This window comes from Plectropomus leopardus, chromosome 20, assembly GCF_008729295.1.
Source record: "Plectropomus leopardus isolate mb chromosome 20, YSFRI_Pleo_2.0, whole genome shotgun sequence".
Lineage (NCBI taxonomy): Eukaryota > Metazoa > Chordata > Actinopteri > Perciformes > Serranidae > Plectropomus > Plectropomus leopardus.
The window spans coordinates 900,487-923,593 of NC_056482.1; the positions used below are offsets into that span (position 1 = coordinate 900,487).

The window sequence follows — 23,107 nt, forward strand, 5'->3', positions numbered from 1 at the left end:
TATATTTTGATCTTCGTTTGGTCCAGGACCTGAAGGCCAACGAGTCTCGCCTGAGGGACATCAACAAAGTGGCTTCTGAGCTGGAGTCTGAAGGCCTCATGGCTGAGGAGGCCCCCATGGTTCAGGCTCAGGTGTGTTCTGCAAACTTAGCTTCACATTATGAGCAATCTCCCCTGTTTTACCTGCCACTCAACGGACATCATGTTTTGTTTTTTTCATACAGCAACAAGAGCTGCAGGGTGCTGCTCCTGGCAAGGTTGGATCATTTCTGTACTTTTCACACTTCTCGCTTAACATTTAAAAAACATTTAAAATATCACAACGAGAAAAAAGCCTGGTGTAACGCTTACATTTCATTCAACAGGATGAAGCTGACTCCAAGACTGCCTCTCCATGGAAGGTAAGCTTCATCCAACACTGTTCAGTCTGTCTCCAGAAAATTCATTCAAACATTTATTTGCTTTCAGTATTTTTAGACAAACTGCATCAGCTGCAAAGATTTGACAGCTTGTCAATCTTGATCTGATACTGTAACTGTGCATGACTGTTCAGCATTGGGGTTTGATGTTTGATACCAATGGAATTTGCTGCAAACATGCCCAAAGACATCCTACTGGAATGGGACTCAATGTTACATGTGAATATGATGAGACATTGAGGAGACAACCTGGGAGCCTGGGAACTCCTAAGCCTTTTTTAATATCCCTTTGATTTAAAAAGATGTCTCAAGATGTCTCAATCATTACAGTAATTTTGTTTGATTCATCATAATTCAGTGTTTGGGGCTGGTTCTGCTCGAGCCATGGTTGCAGTGCGTACTGTGTCCTGATTGGTGTAAAGTGGTGATTGATCTTGGGTGAAGACCAACACAAACCCTGGGAGTTTCCATAACACTCTTGACTGGTGTGGTGTTTTTCTGTTTTTGTCCTCTTCCTCTCCTCCTTTCTTTCTGCCATGTTTTATTCACCTTTGACTATAGAATATACGCATGGCTGTTCAAACAACGGCTAACTTTAATACTATCAAGGTAAGATTAATTAGTCCAACCCGACCGCACCTTGAATCGTTCCTGCCGTAGCTCTCCCGTCCTGCATCGTGATCAGAAAACTAACCCCATCGTCATGGTCTCCTTTTGGTGTCATGTGACCTGTCTCTTCCTGTTCCCTGAAACCTGACGCGAGTGTTCAGTTTTGGTTGGTTTCATCCTGTTTCCCATTGCATTTGTTTGTCCTGTAATCATCCATTTAGTTGACTGTAGTGTGAATGAATGCTGGCATGCTACATGAGTTATGTCCTCAGCATCCTTTCATACATCCTGTTATTGTCCACATATTAAGTAATGTCCCTAACATGCACCCAGTCCTGTGCACTTCAAACCCATTATCTGTGTGCCTGTATTTGTCCATTACTGTTTGTGCCCAACAGACACACTATGCAAATTACCACGCTATAAGCACACATTGTATTTGCATTTTTTTTTTTTTTTTTATTCATGTTAAATGTTTGATTTGGCATTCCTCACCTTAAATTATTATCTCCAAGTTTATCTGATGACGCAGTTTAAAGCTACAATTGTTAACTTTAAGAAAACAAAAAACCTTTGCTTCATTTTTGTGAAACTGTCACTATATTCTGAAAGACGTACATGATGCCGGGTTCAAACAGCGAAGCATGCTAGTTTTCTCTGCCGGTGGCTTCCTTTTGGTGTTCATGTTAAACCAATCAAACCAATTACACGAGCTGTGAATGAATCTTGCTGGACAACACGCTAAAAACTCTATTATGAACAATATAAAGAATATATTAGATACCATATGAATGATCTGCAGGGTCCACACGGTCATGGAAAACCCAAAAAAGTCAAGGAATTTCAAATTCTAATTTTCCAGGTTTGGAAATTTTGTTGTGTGTAATGAAATTGTTGCAGTTATCTTTTGTGGATAACCTTACATGTAATGCGATATAATCGCAAATTGGTTGGAAACAGTTGAGCCAAAAAGCACAGCTCTCCGGCAGTAACAGAGTCCTTATTCATATTTGATCAGCGCTGACTAGTTTGACAGTTTGACTGCAGTTCACAGCAGTGATCGACATGATTGACAGCTGCTTTAGAGACTCCTCTGCTCTGATTGGTTGTTTTTGTTCACATGCAGTAATGCCATTAGAAGCACTGCAAGGCAATGAAGTAGCTATAAGAGTATTATTTTCCGAACATACTATCTATCTCATGTAGTGCTGTGTAAATATAGTGACATTTTCAGCAAATATGAAAAAAAATATTCAAAAAAGTTGACATCTACAACTTGAATGCTTAATGACTAAATCACTCTCTGTGTCCCTCTTTAATTGAGGGTGTGTTGAGTTATCAAACTGCAAATCATTGCAAAAACAAAGAACCATCCTGCAGAAGTGCTGAGCGAACTCCATAGAGTGTATATTGCTGTCTAATGTTGATTCTTTGATGTATAGGAGCTGAATAATCGCTGGCGGTCCCTGCAGCAGCTGGCTGAAGATAGGAGCAACATGCTGGGCAGTGCCCACGAGGTGCAGCGATTCCACAGGTACCAACTAAAGACTGAAGGACACATGTCGTCCATGCGATAGCTTTTCGGAAGCTCCAGTTTGTTATTGTATGACACTTCCATCTTTGCTAGTTACCCGAGCCATAAAATTGAAATGTAGGTAAGAAGGGTGGAGCTGGGGTGACCTGAGAAAGTGGCAAACAGCCATGACAGTCAAGAACATCCAGTTCAAAACATACATTTTGTACAAAACCTTCTTATCGAACACATTTGAGATTATAACAAAGTTTTTATTACAAAAAGTAAGATTTACACCTCTTCTGGACAAAATTGGATTGGATTTAAGAACAGAAGCACACGTTGAGAAGGTTAATAGAATCAGAAAACTGCATTAGTGATGTCAGTAACAAAGCAACATCTATATTAAGTTTGCAAACATAAGCCATCACACGCTTGTGGTCATACCAGAACAAAAAAGGCTGTAGCAGCAAAAGCCCAGAATGTATTGAAATGAGCAACAGGGTTTTTATTGCTATTGAATTCAACTTTTCATTTGTAAGAAAGAATGTGCAAACTCATCCTTTAAAAAAAATAAAACTTAAACTGCTTAGGTTTAAAAGGTTTATGAAATAATAAACCACTTTTCCTTATGGTCGGCAATTTGGTGGTTGCTGCTTGCATAACTTAAAAAAATCACTACATTAGGATAGCTTTGGTTATACACAGAGTTGTACAAGCTAATTCCTAAAGTTTTGGTTGAATTAAGGACATTTTTACCTTTAACAGAAAACATTCCAATCAAAACCTTTATACTGATCAACAGTTAAAGAAACTTGAAGTGTAAATATATATTTTGTATAATACAGTGTTTCCAAGTGAATAAATGGAATCAGTGAGAAACGGTCAGTCCCTCTCACATGCACCCCCTCCAGACATTTCCCTTCACAACATTTGACGAAAGTCTTGTTTGTGCCTCCTCAGGGATGCCGATGAAACCAAAGAGTGGATTGAGGAAAAGAACCAGGCCCTAAACACTGACAACTATGGTCATGACTTGGCCAGCGTCCAGGCTCTGCAGCGCAAACACGAAGGCTTTGAGAGAGACCTGGCAGCCCTGGGTGATAAGGTCAGATCGTCTTTTTGTCATTTATATGACATTATAGCGGATCCACAGCCAAACCTCTGGCAGAAGAGGCTTTTACTCATTCTTCCTGCTCCCCTGCTCAGGTGAACTCTCTTGGGGAGACAGCGGAGCGTCTGATCCAGTCCCATCCTGAGGCCGTGGATGACATCCAGGAGAAGTGCACTGAGCTGAACACTGCCTGGAGCAGCCTGGTGGGACGGGCTGACCAGCGCAAAGACAAGCTGGGCAACTCGCACGACCTGCAGCGCTTCCTCTCTGACTTCAGGTGAGGAGAGTGCAGCCAATCATATTTGTCAGTTGAGTGAAGAACTGGATTGATAATGATGTTGTTTTTTTTGAGATTTTCCAGTTTTAAGCAGTTATTGTTTGGTATTTTGAGCTATAAGTCTTCATTTGTTCACAGAGATCTGATGTCCTGGATTAATGGCATCCGAGGGCTTGTGTCCTCCGAGGAGCTGGCCAAAGATGTGACCGGAGCTGAGGCCCTTCTGGAAAGACACCAGGTATTGAACTCCTCCATTTTAATGCACAAAATTGCATCGTCAGCGCAGGGTTTTAGCCAGCTAACACTGCTCATCCATCTTTTTTCTTTTCCATTTTCTAGGAGCACCGCACAGAGATTGATGCTCGTGCCGGTACATTCCAGGCCTTTGAACAGTTTGGTCAGCAGCTGCTGGTTAGAGGCCACTATGCTAGTCCCGAGATTCAGCAGAAACTGGAGGCCCTGGATCGTGAGCGTGCCGACCTTGAGAAGGCCTGGGTGCAGCGTCGCATGATGTTGGACCAGTGCCTCGAGCTTCAGGTATCGAGTTGTTGAGACATTATCGGTTAGAAACTGTTATGACGTCTCTGATGGTTGTCTTTCTCCCTCCACTGACTAAATGTTGTCCTTGTCCCCCTGCAGCTCTTCAACAGGGACTGTGAGCAGGCTGAGAACTGGATGGCAGCTCGTGAAGCCTTCCTCGCTAGTGACGACAAGGGTGACTCCCTGGACAGTGTGGAGGCCCTCATCAAGAAACATGAAGACTTTGACAAGGCCATTAATGTGCAGGTCAGTGAGAGGTTTTGCAGCTTAGTGCAATCTTTTAAAATTATTGGGTATGTAGTGGTGTTCTTATATGATTAAATGTTATTCGGCTGCACAGGAGGAGAAGATTGCTGCCCTGCAGTCCTTTGCTGACCAGCTTATTGGAGCTGACCATTACGCCAAACCTGAGATCTTCAGTCGTTGTAATGAAGTCCTTGACAGGTAGGAAACATTCAGTATCATTACACACAACTCCCATTCTGTTTGTTTTCAGCAACTGTCTTTCAGTTCCAAACTGGATTGAGTGTCATCATTAGATTTTTTTCAGATGATGCTCAGGAGATGCTCAACTTGCTTTAGCAAAATGACTGGAGGTCAGGGGCCAGTCACAGCAGCCTTAGACATGTTTCTAGGATTTTATGCCATTTCTAGGATTTTAGGACATTTTTAGGATCTTACGATCTTTTTAGGATTTATGGATGTTTCTAGTATTTCAGGACATCTCTCGGATTTTAGGACATATCTCAGATTTTAGTACTTTTACAGGATTTTAGCATGTGTTGAGGATTTTAGGACTTTTCTCAAACTGTAGGAAATTTCTAGGATTTTAGGAAATTTCTAGGATTTAAGGACATCCACCAGGATCATCCACCAGCAGTTTTTGATGAACAAGCTCTACTTTGATGCTGGTTTATGCACTCTGGCACCTTATGTATACATTAAGTATAAAACACAATTCCCAGTGTAAATCACTTCATTTTTATTGTGAATTAGAAAGTGGCTGAGGGGCCACCAGGCACTCTATGGGGGGCCAGATTTGGCCAACGGGCCATAAGTTGAGTCCTAGATATTGTCCTATTGTCCTAGATATTTAGTGAAAGTGATCTCAATCTCACAGATGTCTTTTCCATATTACAGTAATACAGAATCATCAGCATACATCAGACATTTTCTTCTCACAGCAGCTGGCATATCATTTATAAGGAATTAAAGAGGCCCTAATGTGGAGCCTCGGAGAACCCCACATTTCACATCCTTTGGTTTTGACACACATGGCACACTGTTCCTTGTCTGATAAGATTTTTCAGCAATATAATCAAACCTTTACACCATAACCTTGACAACAGTAAAGATTTGTCCACTGTGTCAAAAGCTTTCCAAAACTTAAGTAAAACCTTGAAAAAATGTCATTTTATATAACCAGCTTAAATTGTAAAACAATGACCATTGCCAATACAATGCTGCTGTAAGACAGATAGAAACGCGTACATCAAATGGTTCTTCTTCTTCTGACTAAACGCCAATTTTTCAAAAACCTTAGATATAATTGTTAACATTGGCACTGGCCTTTAACTACCTACATCTGACTAGACATTCTTCTCAAACAGTGGAGTAACCTTTCATCTCACTTTGAACTCTACCCTGATTCATGGACAGATTGTCAGTATGAGTGAAAATACTAGAAACCACACTGGCACTACTCCTTGCAAAACTAAGTGGGACTAGATCCAAGCCAGTTGCTTTGTTAATAATGAGGACATTCCTTTGCAGTTTCCACTCTAACAGGACCTGTCTTAAAGACATCAGAAGCTTTTTTTATATAGTAGGGACTAACATAGTCATTGGGTAATAAAAAAAAGTTTAAATTGCAAATGCTTGTGTTTGAGCTCACTCTTAAACTTAAATTTCTGATGTTTGAAAGGTGGCGCCGGCTGAAGGCCCAGATGATCGAAAAGCGTTCCAAGCTGGGTGAATCCCAAACCTTGCAGCAGTTCAGCAGGGATGTGGACGAGATTGAGGCTTGGATCAGCGAGAAACTGCAAACAGCAACTGATGAGTCCTACAAGGACCCCACCAACATCCAGGTACAGATATAGCTTCTACAAGCACAGGGCCAACACACAAAAGTTCAGAGCAGTGCAGCTAGTCTGAAGGGAGTTCAAGGAATCCCTTCAGAATTGTCTGTGTAAATTCCACACATGAATTTAGTGAAAAGAAAAGAAAGCACTTGTTTCTTTTTAAAAGAAACCTTAAAATGAGGAAATAGATGGTAAATGATTGGCAGGGAATTCAGCCATGTGTCCTCAGCTAAATTAAAATTGCTAATCTGTTTTGTCTTGTTTTATTGACGATACTCTTAACATTGTGAAATCCCTCACTGTGTCCTGTCTGAAGTGAGACTGAATATTTCTCCCACTGTCTTATTTTTTTCATAGCTGTCCAAGCTGCTGGTAAGTTTGAGTAGTGTGTCAGCAGACTAACAGCCGAGCAGGTTGTCCTCCATGTGTCCATGTCTTTGCTGTGTGTGTAGACACGACGTAGAATAAGCACTTCGTCCATCTTGAGTTTGTCCCTCATCAGCACTGTTGAGTGCCGGCTTCTTTTCCACCTGGTTTTAATTCTGTTAATTTAAAAAAAGGCTTAAATGTTGTCATTTTTATATTTTATTCTAGGTTTGTTTTTGTCATCGAAGGCTACTAGTTGTTGGTTGTGGCTTCCATTTTTATTTTTTTAATTCTTGAGGGAGGGTATCTTAAAACTTGCTTCTGATGTTTGATTATCAAATTAGACCTTGTCACTAACAGCACAGCAGGCTGTCAGCATGACACTAATGTCAATTGGACAAATTCTAAGTTTTGAAAAGCAGTTTTGGCCAGCTGAGAAGGTAATGTAAATTTAGAAAGATATAAACATGAAGCGACTTTGAAGTTACTCTTCCCTCAGTAGTTTTTTTTTTTCTTCCAAAGTTAGCTGTTGCAGATGTTTTTCTCTACATTGCCATTTTGTGTTCTTCATTTGTTTGTCTGTGTGGCTGTCGATGTCCGATATATCTGTCATGGTCAACGTCCTGTCTTGAAGTAATTTTTTTAATTCCACCATCTAGATTTTCAGTAACAAATACAATGTTATAAGCATTATGAGGCTGAAAGAAACTAATATTTTATTTGACTTTAATATCAGCCTCATAATGCTTTGGATTTTAGGTTTATTATTCAAACTTACTTTTCATTTCAGCTGTTGTGCAGAATGTAAGTATGAAAGCAGTGTTGTAGATGTAAAGTGTGAATCTCAATTTAAGAAGAGGTTTAAATTGGAGCTTGTTCACCCTGTGATTCTCATGCTGTGTCCATGTTTCCTCCTGCCTCTGTGTCCTGTCAGAGTAAGCATCAGAAACATCAGGCGTTTGAGGCCGAGCTGCACGCCAACGCAGACCGAATCCGCGGGGTCATTGATACCGGCAACGCCCTGATCCAGAGAGGAGCCTGTGCCGGCAGCGAGGACGCCGTCAAGGTATATTCATCATGTATAAGTTATATTACAAGTGAAAGCTAAAAAACGGCACATGCAGATGGCAAAACTTATCACACCCGTCACCAAGGATAATATAACACAACATTGTTTATACAACAGTTTCCTTTTATAATGTCCCAGACAAGCCCCTAAATTGTTATGTTCCCCAATCAGGCTCAGGGGATGAGGGAAGCAACAATAAAATGCAACCCAGGGACAAAAGAAAAAAGATGAGCCAAAGATTAAAAGTTGACATTTATCTTACAAACAAACAGAACTTTTTACAAAAAGTCTTCAAAGTGTTATCACAAAATGACTTTCTTTGAAAACAAAGTGATACTGAATCAGCATTTTAGCGACTGAATAACTAATTTAATAATTCAACAAAAAGTTCTCCATCCTCCCTCAAGAAGGGAGTGAAGATCAGCGACCCTGGCACACTGTAACTCACTGGAACAAACTGCAACCAGCACACAGCAACTAAGCTGTCACACTGACCATGACTACTGGCTCTTTAGGCTTTTTAACCACTGCAATCTTGATAAGTGATTAGACGCAGGTCTACTCAACACTCATCACCGTAAGGAGTGTGAGGGCTGAACCTACGGTTAGACACACAAAAAGGAAACAAGGAAGAGGGAAAAATAAAAGAGCACCCCAACCTCTTCACTCATAACACCTTTAGCAACATATGAGATAATAGTTAGTCATTAGTGAGAATTCAGCAGACACTCAGTCACACTTAATAACTGCATCAGCTATTTGGATTCTGTTGATAGTGAATAATTGCATTTTAAATACCAAGATATGCCAGAAAAATCCCAATTGGATATATATTCTTCAAAAGGTTCAGCACAAGATACAGCTTCTCTTAAAAATAAACTAAGTCTGTTAGCACTCCAAAAGTTATGTGTGAGAACATTTTAAACATTTTAAATGAAAAAGTGAAGATCTCTTTGTTCAAACATGACTTGTGTGTTCCTCAGGCTCGCCTCAACGCTCTGGATGAACAGTGGCAATTCCTCGTCAACAAATCTGCAGAAAAGAGCCAGAAACTAAAGGAGGCCAACAAGCAGCAGAATTTCAACACTGGCATCAAGGACTTTGATTTCTGGCTCTCTGAGGTGAGAATCTGCATCAGACACGTGTGTGAAAAATCAGATAGACCAATGAAAACAACATCAACTAAAAATCTGGTGCATGTTTGTGTTTTCTCAGGTGGAAGCTCTTCTCGCCTCTGAGGATTATGGCAAAGATCTGGCCTCAGTCAACAACCTGCTGAAGAAACACCAGCTGCTGGAGGCTGATATTTCTGCCCATGAGGTATATTATCACAAACAGTCCTGCCTGTTAGTCAGCTGTACCTCAGTTAGCACACAAGACTTTCTTTCAGAATATTTGCCTTTTTTTAATATTTAATTTTATTTCATTTATTTTCCAAAATATACAAACAACACAATCACAAATTGACTGAATAAAAACACCAATTTACATTACTAGTGACTCAAAAATAAATGAACTGACAATTAAATAAATTTGCATATAATGTTTCACGTTAAAATGTAACTAATAATAACACAGTAGCATACCGCACACCATAATAGCATGGTCTATTATAACACTAGTGTTGTGATAAATAGGGAGACCTTGTAGGCCATTATTCAATCATATGGGAGGGAAGATTCTCTATGTAGTTAATAAAAGGTTGCTATGTTTTATAGAAATAATGGATCTTACTCCTTAGTGAGTAAGTTATCTTCTCTAGAGAAAAACAGCTGTTCACCTCTGAGAGCCACAGTTCAACAGGCAATGGGAGATCTGACTTCCATCTTATTGCAATACATTTTTTGGCGATTGCCAGTAGGATTTCTGTTAGCATGATGGAGTGGCTATGCCTGATATTGGAATGTGAGAGGCTGCCCAGAAGGCATATTTAGGATCCACTGTGAAAGTGACTCCATGGTGTCACATTGTTGACAGAGCATCACAGATCGTCTGCCAAAGGCCTTGTAGTTACTACGACGCCAGGTGGAATGAAGAAAAGTATCCTCAACTAGGCCACATCTAAAACAAAGATGAGAGATTGGAGTTAAACCCATGTTTGGGAGGAGTGAGATAAGTCTGAACTGAATTAAGCATTTTCCATTATTGAAAGAATCTCTGACTGTCTCCCTCCTCACAGGACCGTCTGAAGGACCTGAACGGCCAGGCTGACAGCCTGATGGCCAGCAATGCCTTCGACACCTCACAGGTGAAGGACAAGCGTGATGCCGTCAACGGCCGCTTCACCAAGATCAAGAGCATGGCTGCCGGCCGTCGGGCCAAACTCAACGAGTCCCACCGCCTGCATCAGTTCTTCAGGGACCTGGATGATGAAGAGTCTTGGATCAAGTAAGGGAGTTTGATCTTGGGATAATTATGTGCAAGGCAGTGAGAGGGAAGGTGGGAAGAGACAAACTGATCCTTTTTTTCACTGCACACGCTGTATTAACGCAAAAGTCTGTCGCTGCCTTACGGAGGAAGTGAGGAGTTATACCACAGGCCTGTGGAGTGTTGGAGTGCCTCACTGGCTGCTGCTCTTTCAAAATCAACATGCACAACAGTTTTTGTAATGGTAGCAAAGTTGTTATTGCCACAGTGAAAACGAAAAACAAAAAAAACACCACATACACAAAAGAAAACAAAAATCTACATCAATCATCCGATCCACCTCCTTAATACACGGTCAGCTGTTAAACAGGAAGGAAATCCAGGCACTCCAAAAATGTGAAAAATGAGGAGGAATTACATAACAAAGCCTTTTTGTTGTAAATCATTAAAAACTTCCATATATGGGACGTCTAGATGCCACCAAAATGTACTTAATATACACATTTCTTTCCCGACTCCACACAGAGAAAAGAAGTTGCTTGTGAGTTCGGAGGACTACGGACGTGATTTGACAGGAGTACAGAATCTGAGGAAGAAACACAAGAGGCTGGAGGCCGAGCTGGGAGCCCACGAGCCGGCCATTCAGGTGAGAGAGTTGTGCCTTTCTTCAGTTAATTTCAATAGATGGTAAATGGACTTTTATATTTCATTTGTACAGAGCTTTTAACCACTTGAAGTGCTTTCACACTACTTGTGTTACGCACTAGTGGCTGTGGCGACCATACAAGGTGCCGCTTGCTGTTCAGTTTTTTTTAAACTCTCAAATGCATGCACAATTTGGGATTCAGTATCTTTCCAAAGGATACTTTAACATGCCAACTGAAGGAGCCGGGGATCATAATTGCAGATTTTTTACTTAGTGGACAACCTGCTCTGAGCAACAGCTGCCGCAGAGTTTGTGTAAATCAGACTGAGCCTTGCTGTTTGCTCTTCAAAGTTGCATTATTCTGATTATTGAATAACTGACTTATACATAAAACTGAACTGGTGTTAGATCTTTGCATTGGCTCCTCATTCTGAATTTCTCCGTATTTTGGGAAATATTATGGAGAGCAGAGATGATAACAATTAATCAGGGATCGATAAATCAGTCGTTAAGGATTGAATTCAACATGTGAAATGTAATCAGTTAATTGATGGCAATGAAATGATGTCAAAATGCATTATGGTGGCTTTGACTGGGAATAAAACAAATTTGGTGTTGTTTGAAATAAGCAGTGTTTCTATGTTTTTTTAATAATGATTGATCAGTTATTTATTTTATCAATTAATGGAGTAAAGAAAGTGCTGACAGTCTGCAGCCAGAGTGGAGAATATTGCAGCTTTTGTGCGCAGTGTTTAAATCTTTGTTGTGTGTGCTCCCAGTCGGTGCTGGATACTGGGAGGAAGCTGTCTGATGACAACACCATCGGCCAGGAGGAGATCCAGCAGAGGCTGGCCCAGTTTGTCGACCACTGGAAGGAACTCAAAGACTTATCAGGAGCAAGGTAAGCCTGCTGAGCTACACCCAAGCTGCCAGGCAAGCGCCGCTTTAGACACACACACTCAGGTGGAAATAGCGGTGTAAATGTGAGTAATGTGTGTGTCTGCTCCCAGGGGAAAGAGGCTGGAGGAGTCGCTGGAGTACCAGCAGTTTGTGGCGAACGTGGAAGAGGAAGAAGCTTGGATTAATGAAAAGTTGAATCTAGTGGGAAGCGAGGACTACGGAGATACACTGGCTGCTGTGCAGGTGCCTTTCAGTCACACAACACATCACACGACATAACATGTCAGAAGCGTTTTCAACTGTAACAAGTGATGATAAGTTTTACTGAATGTCAAGGAAACCTTTCTTTTCAACAGGGCTTGTTGAAAAAGCATGAAGCATTTGAGACGGACTTCACTGTGCACAGGGACAGAGTCAATGATGTGTGCACCAATGGAGAGGAGCTCATCAAGAAGGTACTGATTATTTAACATTAAGAAAACCAACTTTTAATAGCAGTACAACATTCATTAATGTTGATTTGTGCGCTACGAATACAGAAACAGGTTTATCGAGATGATGAGATTGAGATTGTGTGTTACCAACAGAACAACCACCACGTAGACAACATCAGTGCCAAGATGTCGGCTCTGCGAGGCAAAGTGTCTGAGCTGGAGAGGGCAGCGGCTCAGAGGAAGGCCAAGCTGGATGAAAACTCCGCCTTCCTGCAGTTCAACTGGAAGGCCGACGTGGTGGAGTCCTGGATCGGTACGAACACAGGAAGACCTCTGGCTTCCTTTTTTTTATTACCATGTGATCACTCGCATACAGTCATTAGACACCTGATGAGATCATCAAGCATCGATAGCAAGTAATAATGGGAAATGTATTGATTATTTTCAGTGTATCGCAGCTGGTTCCACAGAGGATTTTTACATTGACTGTATCGCAAACACTGAGTCTAAATTGTACCAAAATTTGATTTAAACAATTTAAATTTATTTTAACAGTACTTTATGTAACTTTTTTTTTATAACAGTGCTTTACTTAAGAAAAAACAGGAAGGAACCAAGGCACTGGTCTTAAAGAAGAAAATTAAAATGCCTTTATTACATTGGCAGGTTGTAAAAGTAGAATTTTTAGATGCTGAAATGCAAAGTATCCACTGTTTTTTAATCTTGTTCTACTTTTACAACTTGCCAGTGTAATAAAGGCATGTTATCTTTCTCTTTTAAGACCAGTGCCTTGGCTCCTTCTTGTTTTTTCTAATTTGTTCATGCCCTTCACCAAAGAGCACTATCTTTTTTGTACTTTTTTGTACTTTTACTAGTTCCAAGAAGCTATCCTGTTTTTTTTGGCTTTTTATTATTACATTATTTAACTTAATTATAGCAGTACCTTACTTAACTTTGTGTAACAGTACTTTATTTAACTTTTTTATAAACTAGTACTTTAGTCAACATTATTATAACAGTACTACATTTAACGTTATTATGAGAGCAGTAAATTAACAGTACTTTATGTAACTTTTTTCTAATTGTGCTTTGTGTAACTTGATTATAACAATAAGTGATTTCACCTTATAACAGTACTTTATTTAATTTTAGTATAACTGCTTTATGTAACCTTATTATGTCAGTACTTTATTTCATTTTAGTATGACTGTGCTTTATTTAACTTTAATATAACAGTACTTTAACTTTTTTATAACAGTACTTTATGTAACCATATTATAACAGTACTTTATTATCATAAATATAACAGTGCTTTATTTACCTTCATTATATGAGTACTAAATTTAACTGAATTGTAACAGTAGGTTATTTTGTTTAGCACAAGTTAGGAGAAGGTTTCAGAATATTAAGACAAATATTGTATATCGCGGTCTAAAAATAGCCACATCGCCCAGCCCTAATTATAAGCAAAGATAAGTCTAGTCCGGTAGAGTAAAGCAAAAATCAGCAAAGATGGCCTCTAATATTGACCCTAGTCAGCCTTATGGAGAGAGTTAGGTGCTGAAACGGAAGCTTATACCGCCACAGGTTTGAAACCATTGTGCATATAAGACAGCAAATAAGCATATTTCCCCAAATGTGAAAATATTCCCACAATAATCGTTTGGGAAGTCTGACTTAAGTGTAACTTTATTGAGTCAGATTTGTCTTTATGGACTTGATTGTGGCTTTATCTCCATCATGTCTGAGCCTGTTGTTGTGGTTTGTGTTTAGGTGAGAAAGAGAACAGCCTGAAGACTGACGACTACGGCAGAGACCTGTCCTCCGTCCAGACTCTGCTCACCAAGCAGGTGCGCCATCTTCCCAAACATTGTTTTGTTTGTCCTCTGTACCTGGTTACTCTTTATGGCAACAGCTTTTGTCTGTGTCTGTCTGCAGGAGACATTTGATGCGGGTCTCCAGGCCTTCCAGCAGGAGGGCATCACCAACATTACAGCTCTTAAGGACCAACTGCTGGCCGCCAAACATGTCCAGTCAAAAGCCATCGAAGCTCGTCACGCTGCCTTGATTAAGCGCTGGAACCAGCTGCTGTCCAACTCAGCTGCTCGCAAGAAGAAGCTTCTGGAGGCTCAAGAGCACTTCAGAAAGGTAAAGAGGCCAGGAGAGCATTTAGACCTCCAAAAATAACCGTGAAATCTCTAAAATTGTCCAAAGATTAAGATACAGCTGCAGTAAAGTATTTTAGTAAACCTAAGGTAACATAAGTGTGTTGGACTTGTTTTAAGTATCATATCTTCTCCACAGGTTGAGGACTTGTTCCTGACGTTCGCCAAGAAGGCGTCCGCCTTCAACAGCTGGTTTGAGAATGCAGAGGAGGATCTGACAGACCCGGTGAGGTGCAACTCTCTGGAGGAGATCCGGGCGCTGCGTGAAGCCCACGAGGCCTTCCGCTCCTCGCTGAGCTCAGCTCAGGCCGACTTCAACCAGCTGGCCGAGCTGGACCAGCAGATCAAGAGCTACCAGGTTGTGTCCAACCCCTACACCTGGTTCACCATGGAGGCTCTGGAGGAGACCTGGAGAAACCTGCAGAAGATCATCAAGGTCTGCACATGGAAGATTAAAAATGCAGTACACGCACACACACACACACACACACACACACACACACACACGCTTGTTCTTATTTACAGATGGAAGCTTACCTCACTGCTTCTGCTTCTTCATGTCTGTAACTCTGAGTGCAGGAGCGAGAGCTGGAGCTGCAGAAGGAGCAGAGGAGGCAGGAGGAGAACGACAAGCTGCGTCAGGAGTTTGCGCAGCACGCAAACGCTTTCCACCAGTGGCTGCAGGAGACCAGGTACAGGACGTGTTCTTCCTGCTGAGCCTTCATACTGCTGGGCTCGTGTTTTCACAGTGTGACACAGATGTCAGCTCTTGTTTTCTTACAGTTAAACATCCACATTCGGGCCAGGTGCTCAGCATGAATGTTTAGCTTTAAAGATGACAGTTGCATGATGTTCTTCAGCTGCACACACAATGTTTATAGGGAAACTGTGCCGACTCCCAGAAGTCCTAGCTCATCAAACACTGTTCATCTGCACACAGTTGAAAATCAGCAACGTTTCCCTTTAACTCACCGTTGTTGTCTCACTACGTTATATACTCTCTGCAGTGTCCGTCTCTCTGTTAAATCACTAAATAAGTTCAGCACAAAGCATGCTTTCTCACTGGTGAACTGTTTGGTTTCTTGCACGAACGTCACATTAGAACATGTCTCTATTTAAAGGCAAGTCATCAAACACCTTCATCACTGTCCACACTGGTGTGTAATGTTTGCAGAGGTGTTTGCAGTGAGCGCTGTGTCATTGGTTCATGTTAACGTGTATCTCTCTCTCTCCCCTCCCTCCTCTTCACTGCTTCCTCGCTGGTGCTTGGGACTGCTTTGCTAATCAGGACGTATCTTCTGGATGGGTTAATATCACTTTTCCTTTTTGATTATTTGTGTGTGCTTTGTGTTTGATTCAGTGTGCGTGTGTGTGTGTGTGTGTGTGTGAACACTGTAGGATGTGATGATCTCAAAGGTGTCTTGTAGGGCCAGTCTACAGCCATGTACTCCCCTTATTCCTCCTTGGTTGAGTTTTTTTCTGGAATATTCCCTGTGTTTTTGGCTTCATTCTCTTCTCTGATGTTTAATCTCTGCCCCCCCCTCCCTCCCTCCCTCCCTCTCTCTGAATAGCATAGCCTATCGACGGGTTATCTGTGTCTATCAGTACCAAGTTGCTGATGATCTTTCTGGAAGGTCAACCTCTTTCGAGCCTTGCTTTTTTTCTTTTTGCTTCCTCTGACCCACGCAGGGCCTCAGGGCTGTGTGACCTCATGCACCTCAGTCTAAACACGTCAGGCTCTGGTGTGCTCAGTACCCCCCCGCTGCACTAACATTCACCCAGACCTCAGACTCAGAGCGCCAGGCTGCAGTCAGCACTGCTCCATACCAGCGGACACACCGTGTTTACTTTGTGTACTTCAGGGATGGAAACTGGAAATGGAAACATGTATGCACAGTGGCCCTCATTTATCAATCTAACATGAAAACCAGCGCACATCCAAGCGTTGAAATCATCTCACAATAAGGTGCATGCATGATTCATGAAATGTTTTTATCTCTGCGTTGGAATGAGCGGCTGTTGATAAATGTAAATCATCCTTTACGCATCCTGCTCCAAAATATTCTGGGTTCAGATGCCTCGCCCAGAGAATTTACGACATGTAGAGGCGTTATATGACCAAAAGGAGAAACTCCTCTGGCCTTGAACTGGAAACACAGATGTCCCAGCTCCAATTTAACCGTCTGCTTCTGTTTGTCAGCCTGAAAATTGGAAGTCAAAAAGGAAGTCAAAATAATGCAGTATGGAAAAAAATCAGTGTCTTGGTCCACAGCATTACAGTGGGACAATATTTTATTTAAAGAGCTATGATATGCACCAACCTACAGCCTGCAAATATTATTATTATTTGCATATATATTATCTTATATATGGTGCATTTTACGTGCTTTTCATTCTTATTTGTTTTTTATATTTTTTGCTGTGTTCATGCATATGGCATACATTTTCACAAGATTGTGTTTGGGTTTTGTTGTGAATTTCCGGCTTAGCTCCGACAATAAGACAAAAACACACTGTGGAATCTAAATTGTTACATTAACATTGATAAGTGCAAAAAAAAAGCATCATTGAAACCCATTCAAACTGTAGATTTTGATTGCACAGCTAGCAAAGCATAAAATATGTATTATTTGTGGGGGTCACTCTGGCGAGAGCTAAAAAATACATACCATCAGTTAAGAAAAGGCCAAATGATAAAAGAGGTCACTGAGCATACGCATCCATCTGGCTGCTATACATTTTTTAGTGATTAATATGAGGCTGTAAATACTTCAATGCCAGTCAGAATATGGTCTAATAACAATTCTCCAACTGGCCAGATGTCCTGCTGCACCTGTCAGTCCACCCTGACCTTAACCTGCTCGCACGAGCTGAGACCTGACGTGAGATTTAATCACAGCCTCCGCTCACGTCCATATCAATAAATGCCGAGCTCTGCGTGGAAATAACCGCACGCCCAGTATTAGGGCTGGGCAATGTAAAGATATCATATTGTATCTACATATGAGACTATATATCATCTTAGATATTTGGATATTGTTATTGCATCACAGTTAAGTGATGTACTTTTCTTCACTTATCAGACAGTTCTACTTGTTTTAATACTTGTCTTTACCGAAACAAGTCATTATATCTACAGTACTAATGATTATTCATCAAAATGGTATTGTGTTGATATTTTTTCAAAGTACCAATAATCATTCTTGCAATATTGTCATACTAAAGAATGTAATGTTCGATTCTGTCTCACAGTTACAGCATTAATGACGTGCTTTTGAAGAGATTTTAAAAATATCGAGATATAAATCATGTATCGAGATACAGCCTAAAAATATCGCAATATAATTTTCAGCCCACATGGCCCAGCCCTACCCAGTATTGTGTCGTACGCTCTTTTTGTAAATGAGGGCCACTGCAAACAACATAAAAGCAACTTTTAGTGGACTCTGGTCCCATTGGCACCTTGTGGTCCAGCATGTGTGCAGTGACTTCATCATCTGTAACAGAACACTGACTTTCATGTTCATGAATCACTAATGACGTGCAGCAGTTTCCAGTCCTGTGTGCAGGAGCCCTAACCTGCATGGTTTGGCTCAGCAGCAGATCTGTGGCATGAATGCAGCTCCACTCTGTGGCTGTAGAAACAGTAGAACAGCTCCACTGTCAAATATTAATGTCAAATTATACACCCCAGAACCACTTTAATGTTCAATGCTGAATGTGAGATGACTGTGTGTAGTAGAGAGTAACAGTGTGTGTCAGAGTGAGTGCAGTGGCTTCATCACACTCAGCTGCTTCCTGTCTAACTTCTCTCTCTGTTGGCGTCAGGTCTTGTATGGTGGAAGAATCCGGTACCCTGGAGTCCCAGCTGGAGGCCACCAAGGTAAATATCACTCACTGTTACATGATGACACTCGAGGGGTAAGGAGCTCCTGGACCTTATCTTTTTTTCCAATTTGCTGTACATTTTCTTTGAGTAAGCCGCTAACTGCTGGCTGCTTTTTAAATCTTGTGCAGCGGGTCATGTTGTAAAAACATCACACCCATCCTGTCCATTTTCCCGTCCTGCCAGCTATTACACATGCGTTGATTCAACGCTGTTATGACCTCCACTGTCGGCTTAAAGCAAAACAACTCTGTCCCCCATTCTGCAGTCATACCTTTTCTACAGAACAGTGAGGCAGCGAAACAACTCAGTATTCCTTCCCTGAACAGGCAGCACAAAAGGGCCTCTGATTCATTATTCACAGGAAATAATCTGCTCAAAATTCATCCAAATCACTTATTTAAACCCAACTTCCTGCAGTTATTGCATTCAGTATTTGGGTCAAGTGTAGTTTTTTAGTTCTGAATTGTTGTTGTTATGCATTAAATATAATATGATATTTCTATAAAATATGTCATTTGGTCAGAGGTCATTGCTTAACTCAATGATTTAAAAAAAGGGAAAACGTTTAAATCACTGAGGTGGCAGGTTTTGTTAATGAATGGTGTGTGTGTGTGTGTGTGTGTGTGTGTGTGTATGTAGCGTAAGCACCAGGAGATCCGGGCCATGCGCAGCCAGCTGAAGAAGATCGAGGACTTGGGTGCAGCTATGGAGGAAGCGTTGATCCTGGACAACAAGTACACAGAGCACAGCACAGTGGGCCTGGCCCAGCAGTGGGACCAACTGGACCAACTGGGAATGAGGATGCAGCACAACCTGGAGCAACAGATACAGGCCAGGTACACACACCAACACATTCCAACAGTTACACAGTAACAGTTAGTTACACCTTTAGTTTAGTGTTGCCAAATGTCAGCAAAGCGCTGCAGCAGCTTTGAGCTCACGTTCCTGCGTTTCTCCCTCAGGAACACCACCGGAGTGACAGAGGAGGCTCTGAAGGAGTTCAGCATGATGTTCAAGTAAGTGGCTTTTACCTGACTTCATCCTGGCACATTTCTTCATCCAGGGTTTATGAAAAACCTGGAAAAGTCAGGGAATTTGCAGATAGAAATTTCCAAAACTAAATATACCCCAAAAGTGGTGGAACGATTTGTTGCACAAACCTGTATAACACATAGTATTGTATGTCGTCACATGACCAGGACCATCATAAATGTGAAAATATGGTGATGATTGGGCTACAATAAATGCTGTCTTTTTTGGTGGGTTTAGAAGGCATGTTTTCATTAAAACTCTGTGGTAAAAATAATTTAAAAATATAACCATTTAAAGTCGTATGACCCTAAGCCTAAACCAAAATTTAAAAAAAATAACATTGCTGTGACAAATTATGTAATTTTGGGGATTAACGAAGAAAACGTGCAGCTTTGGAAGGCGAACGTCAAAGGCAAATATTTTCCTTTTAAAGAAAAAAAATGTTGACGAAATGTTTTCCTCAAAAATCGCCAGAAATTAGCAAAGAAAAGTTTCTTTAAAAAATATACCCATTTAAAGTTGTATGCCCCTACCCTAAGCCAAAATAAACCATACATTTCTAGCTGTGATAAATAATGTAATTTTGGGGGGGGGGGGACATGCAAGATTGGAAGGATGTTTAAAAGAAAAAGAAAACTGCCAAAATGTTTTCTTCAAAAATCACCCACATTTTTAAAAATGTTTTGTTTACTGTCCTGCTTACTGATGACATATTAATTGAATGAACAAAAAACCAAAGTTATATTCATATATTCAGTCCTAAATCTGTTCTGAATTCTTCTTCTTTTTTTAAATATATTTCTAACTTAAAAAGCTATTATATAGTAATGACAACAAACAGATGAGTATCGCCGGCGTCTCAGAGAATGTATGGTCTTTAAAATTTGGCTCAAAGTCATGGAAATGTATTGTTAAAAAAAAGTGTATGAACCTGCTCTGATCAAATCAAATCCTGGTCTACACTTGTTTCTTTGCAGGCACTTCGACAAGGAGAAGTCTGGCCGTCTGAACCACCAGGAGTTCAAGTCATGTCTGCGTTCGCTAGGCTACGACCTGCCCATGGTGGAAGAGGGTGAACCTGATCCTGAGTTTGAGTCCATACTGGACACTGTGGATCCCAACAGGTCTGTCAGGAAATGACATTGAATGTTAACTTCAGAATGACTGTTTGTTATTTAACACACGGTTGTATTTTTTTTTTAACTGTGTGGAATGTGTGTGTGCAGGGATGGCAACGTGTCATTGCAGGAGTACATGGCGTTCATGATCAGCCGCGAGACAGAGAACGTCAAGTCTAGTGAGGAGATAGAGAGCGCCTTCCGAGCTCTCAGCACCGAGAACAAACCCTACGTCACTAAAGAGGAGCTCTACCAGGTGAGACGTGTTTCACTCTGTGGGTTCAGTGGGAGTGTCGGGTTCGTGTGGAGGTCTAACTGTCCCCTTCTGTCCTTCAGAACCTGACCAAGGAGCAGGCCGACTACTGCCTCTCACACATGAAGCCCTATCTTGACAGCAAGGGCCGCGAGCTGCCGTCAGCTTTCGACTTTGTGGAATTCACCCGCTCGCTCTTCGTCAACTGATCCCCCCGCCCGCCAGGGACCAATCGGGACGCGTTTTTCCCCACACACACTTTGACACGAACACACGGCTGAAACTGCATGATTGTGGCACTAGGAATACTCACTAATAACAACTGTCTGTACTCTCTATTTATCTCGCTCTACCCTTAACTCTTTGTGCTTCTCATGATAGCATAGTGGATCTGTCTACATTTGAATGTGATTGTTTTAGCTGTTTTAGCTTGTGCTTTCAATGAATTAAAGAACTAAATATTAACAATAATGTTGTTAACAACACCTTAACAACTGAGTGTGCTTTAATAAACGCTACTGGTTAGAACTGGAAACCTCGACTCTTGGTTTTATTTCACCTCTATTCTTCTATTATTTTATGTTGGTGTTTGAGCTTTTTTTCTTCACAGTTGAGGGAGTATAATTATACACAACATGGCTCAAGGCTGTCTAAAAAAAACAACACTGAGGAAGAAAGTAACATTGGTCACTCACTTCAGGCCACAAAAGTAAAAAATAATAGTATAATAGAATAATTAAAGATAATAGCAGGGTTGCATTTACTCTATAATTGCGCAAATTGAAATTGCTAATATAAAATGCGTCTAATGGATATAGTCAATTTTGATTAAAACTCCCATTACAAAAAAAAGTCACTGTATAACATGTAAACCGAAAACATGAGAAATAAGTCACAGTACAGTATGTTGTCCAAAATTTTGGAAAAACGTCAAATCATAGTATGTCATCAACAATGATGAAAAAACGTCATGGTATAAAATGTCATCCGAAATGATGAAAAAACGTTATAGCATGGTATGTTGTTATGAACTCATGAAAAAAACATCAGTGTAGTTTGTCATCCTAAATGATGAAACAACATCAAAATGATGAAAGAATTTCATAGCATGTGAACCAAAATCATGAAAAAAACATCATAGTACAGTAAAGCATGGCATTCAAAATGATGAAAAAATGTCAGAGTATAGTCCTCATAGTCCCAAAGTACGAAAAAAGGTAATATTATTGTGCGTCAACACAAATTATGAAAAAATGTCATAGTACAGTATGTCATCTGAAAGTATGAGAAAAAGGTCATGTTATAGTGTGTCATCCAAAATGATGAAAAAATGGTGTAGTAGGTTATAGTATCTAAGCCGAAATCATGAAAAAAAAAACTAATAGTACAGTGTGTCGTCCTAAATATTAAATGATTTTTTTAAAAAAGGCCCCGATATAGTATGATCTCCGAACTCATGAAGAAAATATCATGGTATAGTGTGTTGTCCAAAAAAACAGAAAAACGTAAAGAAACGTCTAAAATAAAGTTAAAAAAAACCATCACAGTATGTCTTCCGGAATTATGACAAGAAGGTAATATTATAGTTTGTTATCTGAAATTATGAAAAGAAGGTAATGTTATAGTGTGTCGTCTAAAACTATGAAAAAAATGTCACAGTATAGTATTATCTCTGAAATCATGAAAAAAACATCATAGTATAGTATGTCATTTGAAATGATTAAAAAAAAGTCAGTGTCTTCCAAAATTATGAAAACAAGATAATGTTATAGTATGTCGTCCGAAATATGACAAAAAAGTCAAACTATAGTATTTTGTCCAAAATAGCACAAAAAAGTCATATTATAGTATATCCTGCAAAATATGACAAAAAAAAGTCATAGTTTAGTATGTCATCTTTACTTTGACATTACTTTACCGATATTCGTTGATTTCGACAGACGCATCTGCCGATACTGATTTTACATGTTTCAGGACAACTTCACCTGCACCTTTCAACCTAATTGTGGCTTCTATATGATTCCTCCTGTGGGGCTCATGTACTGAATGTACATTGAAAATGTCCCCACAGTCTGTATAGAGGACGCTGATATGTTCCAGTTGTGATCAAAGTGATGTACTGCATGTGTGTGAGATAAAGAGATCCAGTCTGTTGTCGTAAATGACAAACTATGGGGTGAGCAGAGCGTCCGCCCCGTGTAGGCTGAGTCCTTTGCAGCGGCCCAGATTCAATTCCGGCTTGAGGCCCTTTGCTGCGTGTCATCCCCATTCTCTCTCACCCTTTCTGTCACTCTAAAACTGCGCCATAATAAAGGC

General features: G+C 40.5%; 1 protein-coding gene across 10 annotated transcripts in view; it reads left to right on the top strand.

Annotated features, from left to right (window-relative positions):
* The window catches only part of sptan1 (spectrin alpha, non-erythrocytic 1), a 47,254-nt gene extending 25,928 nt beyond the window's left edge, over nucleotides 1-21,326 (top strand). For 3 of the 10 annotated variants that reach the window (XM_042509100.1, XM_042509099.1, XM_042509105.1), the window contains 34 exons: nucleotides 27-131; nucleotides 224-256; nucleotides 365-400; nucleotides 980-1,027; nucleotides 2,470-2,561; nucleotides 3,504-3,648; nucleotides 3,750-3,931; nucleotides 4,070-4,169; nucleotides 4,271-4,468; nucleotides 4,571-4,717; nucleotides 4,812-4,915; nucleotides 6,396-6,558; nucleotides 6,910-6,924; nucleotides 7,853-7,984; nucleotides 8,971-9,108; nucleotides 9,203-9,307; nucleotides 10,167-10,375; nucleotides 10,880-11,000; nucleotides 11,780-11,901; nucleotides 12,011-12,143; nucleotides 12,257-12,355; nucleotides 12,488-12,647; nucleotides 14,108-14,184; nucleotides 14,273-14,482; nucleotides 14,639-14,935; nucleotides 15,079-15,191; nucleotides 15,788-15,805; nucleotides 16,071-16,133; nucleotides 18,328-18,382; nucleotides 19,028-19,224; nucleotides 19,351-19,404; nucleotides 20,398-20,544; nucleotides 20,647-20,794; nucleotides 20,875-21,326. In XM_042509100.1, the coding sequence (XP_042365034.1) occupies nucleotides 27-131; nucleotides 224-256; nucleotides 365-400; nucleotides 980-1,027; nucleotides 2,470-2,561; nucleotides 3,504-3,648; nucleotides 3,750-3,931; nucleotides 4,070-4,169; nucleotides 4,271-4,468; nucleotides 4,571-4,717; nucleotides 4,812-4,915; nucleotides 6,396-6,558; nucleotides 6,910-6,924; nucleotides 7,853-7,984; nucleotides 8,971-9,108; nucleotides 9,203-9,307; nucleotides 10,167-10,375; nucleotides 10,880-11,000; nucleotides 11,780-11,901; nucleotides 12,011-12,143; nucleotides 12,257-12,355; nucleotides 12,488-12,647; nucleotides 14,108-14,184; nucleotides 14,273-14,482; nucleotides 14,639-14,935; nucleotides 15,079-15,191; nucleotides 15,788-15,805; nucleotides 16,071-16,133; nucleotides 18,328-18,382; nucleotides 19,028-19,224; nucleotides 19,351-19,404; nucleotides 20,398-20,544; nucleotides 20,647-20,794; nucleotides 20,875-21,000 (4,092 nt within the window). In that variant the 3' untranslated portion in view covers nucleotides 21,001-21,326. The remainder of the gene's footprint in view (nucleotides 1-26; nucleotides 132-223; nucleotides 257-364; nucleotides 401-979; nucleotides 1,028-2,469; nucleotides 2,562-3,503; nucleotides 3,649-3,749; nucleotides 3,932-4,069; nucleotides 4,170-4,270; nucleotides 4,469-4,570; nucleotides 4,718-4,811; nucleotides 4,916-6,395; nucleotides 6,559-6,909; nucleotides 6,925-7,852; nucleotides 7,985-8,970; nucleotides 9,109-9,202; nucleotides 9,308-10,166; nucleotides 10,376-10,879; nucleotides 11,001-11,779; nucleotides 11,902-12,010; nucleotides 12,144-12,256; nucleotides 12,356-12,487; nucleotides 12,648-14,107; nucleotides 14,185-14,272; nucleotides 14,483-14,638; nucleotides 14,936-15,078; nucleotides 15,192-15,787; nucleotides 15,806-16,070; nucleotides 16,134-18,327; nucleotides 18,383-19,027; nucleotides 19,225-19,350; nucleotides 19,405-20,397; nucleotides 20,545-20,646; nucleotides 20,795-20,874) is intronic. The other 7 variants (XM_042509106.1, XM_042509109.1, XM_042509107.1 and 4 more) reach the window with 5 other exon arrangements.
* Nucleotides 21,327-23,107: the final 1,781 nt, after the last annotated feature.